This window comes from Pongo abelii, chromosome 13, assembly GCF_028885655.2.
Source record: "Pongo abelii isolate AG06213 chromosome 13, NHGRI_mPonAbe1-v2.0_pri, whole genome shotgun sequence".
Taxonomy (NCBI): domain Eukaryota; kingdom Metazoa; phylum Chordata; class Mammalia; order Primates; family Hominidae; genus Pongo; species Pongo abelii.
In genome coordinates, this window is record NC_071998.2 from 24,040,046 (window position 1) to 24,046,045 (window position 6,000).

At 44.1% G+C, this 6,000-nt stretch overlaps 1 protein-coding gene across 3 annotated transcripts in view; it reads right to left on the reverse strand.

The window, feature by feature from the left end:
• UBE2R2 (ubiquitin conjugating enzyme E2 R2) overlaps positions 1 to 5,899 on the reverse strand; it is a 99,981-nt gene extending 94,082 nt beyond the window's left edge. For 2 of the 3 annotated variants that reach the window (XM_009244350.4, XM_009244349.4), the window contains exon 1: positions 5,667 to 5,899. In XM_009244350.4, coding sequence (XP_009242625.1) covers positions 5,667 to 5,843 — 177 coding nt within the window. In that variant the 5' untranslated portion in view covers positions 5,844 to 5,899. The remainder of the gene's footprint in view (positions 1 to 5,666) is intronic. The other variant, XM_054519735.2, reaches the window with a different exon arrangement.
• Positions 5,900 to 6,000: the final 101 nt, after the last annotated feature.

Here is a 6,000-nt window from a genome sequence, read left to right on the forward strand (position 1 = left end):
AACTATATTTTACCAATTAAAGAGTCATAAAATAGGCTGGGTGCAATGGCTCAGACCTATAATTGCAGTGCTTTGGGAGGCTGAGGCGGGAGGATTACTTGAGCCCAGGAGTTCAAGACAAGCCTGGACAACATAGCGAGACTCTGTCTCTAAAATAATAATAATAGGCTGGGCACACTGGCTCACATCTGTAATCCCAGCACTTTGGGAGGCCAAGGTGGGCAGATCACTTGAGACCAGGAGTTCAAGACCAGCCTGGCCAACAGGGCAAAACCCCATCTCTACTAAAAATTACAAAAATTAGCCAGGCATGGTGGCGCACGCCTGTAATCCCAGCTACTTGGGAGGCTGAGGCATGAGAATTGCTTCAACACAGGAAGTAGAGGTTGCATTGAGCCAAAATCACACCACTGCACCCCAGCCTGAGCAACAGAGCAACACTCAGCTAAAAAAAAAAAAAAAAAAAAAAAAAAAAAAAAAAAAAAATTAATAAGAAGAAGAAAAAGAAAAAAAGAAATAAAATATCTAAATGACACTGCCAGATCTAGGCTAAATCTGGTTTTTTTTTTAGGGGGAAGAGGGAAGGCAGAAAACAGATTCATTCATTGCAAAACAAACGAAGCATAGGAAATAATGCATATTCTCTTATTTAAAAAAAATTATTTGGCTGGGTGTGGTAGCTCACATCTGTAACACCAGCACTTTGGGAGGCCAAGGTGGGAGGATTGTTGGAAGCCAGGAGTTTGAGACCAGCCTGGCCTATGAGACCCTTTCTGCACAAAAAAAATTTTTTTTAATTAAAACAAGTGTGGTACGCACCTGCAGTCCCAGCTACTCATGAGGGTGAGGCAAGAGGATCCCTTGAGCCCAAGTGTTTCAGGCTGCAGTGAGCTATGATCACACCACTGCACTCCAGCCTGGGCAACAGAATGAGACCCTATCTCTTAAAAAAAAAAAAAGTTTTGAAGAGTTTCTTTAATATAAGTCAGTGTAGGCCGGGTGTGGTGGCTCAGGCCTGTAATCCCAGCACTTTGGGAGGCTGAGGTGAGCGGGATCACCTGAGGTCGGGAGTTCAAGACCAGCCTAACCAACATGGAGAAACCTCATCTCTACCAAAAATGCAAAATTAGCTGGGCATGGTGGTGCATGCCTGTAATCCCAGCTACTCAGGAGGCTGAAGCAGAAGAATCACTTGAACCCAGGAGGCGGAGGTTGCAGTGAGCTGAGATCGCTCCACTGCACTCTAGCATGGGCAATAAGAACAAAATTCTGTCTGAAAAAAAAAAAAAAAATATATATATATATATATATATAATTAGACTCAACACTGACATACACACACACACACACATATATATATATATATATATATATATATGTATGTCTGTTGAGTCTAATAAAGATGTTCCTAATAAGGAAAACTTTAAGTATACAACAAATACTTTCTAAATTGTCAGACTGGAGTTTTCTAAAAATGGAACACATCTGTATTTCATTATCTCAATCAAATTATTTAATAAAATCAAAACTATAAAAGGTTGGCCAGGAGTGGTGGCTCAGGCCTCTAATTGGGATTACATTTTGGGAGGCTGAGATGGGCAGATCACTTAAGGTCAGGGGTTCAAGACCAGCCTGGCCAACATGGCGAAACCCTGCCTCTACTAAAAATACAAAAAGAATTAGCCAGGTTTCATGGCGCACGCCTGTAATCCCAGCTACTTGGGAGGCTGAGGCAGGAGAATCACTTGGACCCAGGAAGCAGAGGCTGCGGTGAGCTGAGATGGCGCCACGGTACTCCAGCCTGGGCGACAGAGTGACACATCTCAAAAAACAAAAACAAAAAAACTATAAAAAGTTAACTGCATGGGAGGCTGAGGCAGGAGAATCGCTTGAACCCAGGAGGCAGAGGTTGCAGTGAGCCGAGATCGTGCCACTGCACTCCAGCCTGGCAAAAGAGTGAGACTCCATCTCAAAAAAAAAAAAAAAAAATTTTTTTTGTTATGCATATCATAAAAGAGGCACTCTTTCTGGCTCTAGACTCACTGCTATAATGCTTTAGATAAATAATGCAAAAGTTCCAAGGAGGTTCAGTACTAAAGCACCCACACTAAGCTACAATCCTTAGCAGGAGTTATTTGAAAAGATAGTTCCAGCCCGGCATGGTGGCTCACGCCTGTAAAACCAGCACTTTGGGTGGCTGAGAAAGGAGGATCCCTTGAACCCAGGAGTTTGAGACCAGCCTGGACAAAACAGTGAGATCCTACCTCACTTAACAATACTGAAGAAAAAAAAATTAGCCAGGCGTAGTCATAGCTGTAGTCCCAGCTACTCAGGGGGCTGAGGTGGGAAGACTGCTTGAGCCTAGCATGTAGAAGCTGCAGTGAGCCATGATCACACCACTGTACCCCAAACTAAGTGACAGAGAAAGACCCTGAAAAAGTTCCTTTCAAAAGAAAGGGGGTGAACTTGTTAAAAGTCTTCATTAGCTACTGACTTGATCCACAATTTATTTTTCTAGTAACAATAAAATTCCAACTTGCTTCGGTAGCAAAATAAGAAACTACACAAAAAGATAGTAAGGCCAAAAAAGATGGTATAGTATTCAGAATGGACAGAAGAAACTATCTTTGCCCATCCTACATCTATATGGCCCAAAACTAAGAATCACATGGATTGGAGATATTAAATAAGCAAAAGCAGGATGAATAAAAAAATTCTGTGAAATACAGGTCTCACAAATCTCCAATGCAGATCCTGTGGTTAAGAGACAAGAGCCAACTATTTCAGGGTGAAAAAGATCAGTTAGAAACCTATTAATATATAAAAGTTAAAGGAATTACAGTATGAAAAATGTAAAGAATGACTGGCAGTCCCACTGCCTTCACGAATGACTATGCCAAAAAGGGAAAAGAGTTTAACTTGAAAATAAATTATACTAAATGTTCAAGGACTAACATTTAATAAGGGAGAAGAGTGATATGGTAGGGAAAGCTTTGTGCCAACTTTTAACTGCAGCTGTAGTGAAATACACTAAAAGCCTTGTCTTAAGACAAAAGCAGTAAAATAAAAACAATGGTTTTAAACATATCCCCAGGGTTAACTGCTCATGACCATAAATTTGCCTTTTTCTAATGAACGACTAATGGGATAAAAGGCCATATAAGGGAAAAAGTAGTCGAAAATAAAATCTAACAAACTTCTCACACAAGACTAAACCATAAAACCTGTTTACAAATTTTCATACATGTCAGAATTAAAGGTAAAAACACTCAAAGCTTAAGAAACCTAACATCACAAAGCAGGAGATTAAATCATTCTTTTTAAACAAGGACTGAAGTTCAGAAGCATTTAATTTAAATCAGTGTATTAACACAAGGAATCCTTCCATACTACCTATTTCAGAGAGGGTTCTCCACACTCCTTTCCCAGACTTATGCACAAATATTACAATTTGCAACCCATTATCTTCTCTCATGTACAAGTTTTGTTTTGTTTTTTTTTGCTGTTGTTTTTAACTTTATTGGAGTGAGATTATTCTAACTAGTACCCATTTATTTATTTTAAATATCGGTTGTACCAAACAATGACACTTTTTGGAAATCAAACTTTATTCCACTAACATTAGCCAGCAGATTTTGCTAAACAATTTCTTGTCAGAAAAGGCATCATGGCCGGGCGCAGTGGCTCACGCCTGTAATCCCAGCACTTTGGGAGGCCGAGGCGGGTTGATCACAGGGTCAGGGGTTCGAGACCAGCCTGGCCAATATGGTGAAACCCCATCTCTACTAAAAATACAAAAATTAGCTGGGCGTGGTGGCGTGCACCTGCAGTCCCAGCTGCTTGGGACGCTGAGGCAGGAGAATAGCTTGAACCTGGGAGGCGGAGGTTGCAGTGAGGCAAGATCGCGCAACTGCACTCCAGTCAGGGTGACAGAGCGAGACTCCGTCTCAAAAAAAAAAAGAAAGGCATCACATACATTCAATTTTGTACAACTAATTTTTCCAGTATGCATAAAAATTTATATTTGACAACAGAATATGCTTCAACATAAACACAGCAATACCTTTTCCACTTTGTTACTAATAACTTGCATGTTTTCTTAGTAATTTTAAATATCTCCATCTGAAAAGTATAGGGTAGGCTGACCACAAAAGATGAAGCCTAACAGTTGGTAGGGGTACCGCGCTTACATAATATTCTAAAAACGTGCTTTTCCTAGGTACTCAGTGACTATACAGTAGTGAATATTAAACATTCCTGTATCAATCCCATTTCCTACAAAGTTGACCTAATTTCAAGCATAAAACTGAGGTTTCCACCTTTAGAAGGGTAGAAAACAAGAGTTAAGTAATTGGGTAGTCCTAAAAATACACATCACAACTACATGACTAAGATACTCATTTAAAACTTGTGCCAAGATAACCCCTCCCTTCCAAACTAAAATTGACTCACTGGCCTATTTTACTTAATTTTGAAAATAAAAAAATAAAACTAAATGGATTCCTAAGCACTCATTTCCTCTCTCTGCCCCCATCATTTAAAACATTCAAACTTTCAATCTGTGATTCCTCCCTGCAAAAACACTCAAGTAAAAACAAAACAAAACAAACATTCATTATCTCCAAGTTAACTACCTCGGAGTTAAAAAAAAATCATTAGATTCTGGAATGATAACCACTGTTCTAAAACCATATAAAACAACAGAAACAATGTCTGTGGTCGCTAAGGAACCATACATCCCACCCAGAGAAACGATCTCGCCTCAGATGATATTTGTCATCTGTGAGACCACCCCTTTAGCTAGAGTTAACCACTTGAGCAGGTTTCAGTTTTGTATCTGAAAGTGGGAAGCTATCAATCTCCCTCCCTACATGACTCGTTCCACCCTTTGTGGATACTTCTACCTGTAGAAAAAAAGGCTGGCAAACTTGGTGGCATGGTGAGGACAAAGGGCATTTTGAAAAAACCAGTGACTGAGGTAAGCAGAGAATGTGAACGGAAAGAGGGTTAAAGTTCCCCCAAATGGATAATGACAAGACGACGCGGGCACCCTTTTTTTTTTTTTTTTTTTACCACCCCTAGGGTCCCATTCTTCACCACCACCCATTGGAATGCAAAGTTGGCACTACCACTACCCAAGAAGCCCAACAAATCCTCAAAATGTCAGGGCACTCGGCAGCTTCTGAAATGACAAGCTGGTGCCCCTCCCCCACCCCAACCCCACCCCCACCCCCCAAAAAAGAAAAGTCCAATCCAGTCGGTGCAGGTCACCCTGCCCTCTGGGGCAGTTCCAGCCTGCGCAGGGAGGGGTTCCGACGGGAGGACAAGAAAGCACAGATAGACCACCGCTCTTTCCACCCACCCTCAGCGGGGGAAACAAAGACGGCCTCCTCCGCCCGTAGACACTACCCTAACCAGAGAGGCTCTCCGATTTCCCGGTGCAGCCTGCCCTCCCGCCCCCGCCCGAGCCCCCGCCCCCATGACAAAGAAAAGGCACTCGGCAAGCAAGGCCTTCCTGCCTCCACGGATGGGGGAGGGGGCTGCACGGGTGAGAAGCCCTCTCCACTCGCCCGTGCTCATACTCCTGGTCCCAGGAACTGCAGAAAGCGGCGGGGAGCCGGAGGCCTCGGCCGCGAAGGCAGGGTCCGGGAGGAGGGTGAGGGTACCTTGAAGTAGCCGCCTTCGTAGAGGGTGTTGGGGGGCCCGAAGATGGCCACCTCCCAGTTGTAGAGGTCGGACTCGTCCACCAGGGTGATCCGGAAGCCCTCCACCGGTTCCTCCTGCAGGGATTTCAGCTCGAGCATCAGGGCCTTCTGCGAGCTGGTCATCTGCTGCTGGGCCATCGCGGCGGCGGCGGCGGCGGCGCCGGGCCCGGGCCCCAGTCCTCACGCACCGGCCGGGCCGGACCAGGCCCCTCCCCTCCGCTCGCCCTCCGGCCGGGCCGCACCGGGCCCCGGTCTTCACACACCCGGCGGGCCGGACCAGGCCCCACACGGCCCG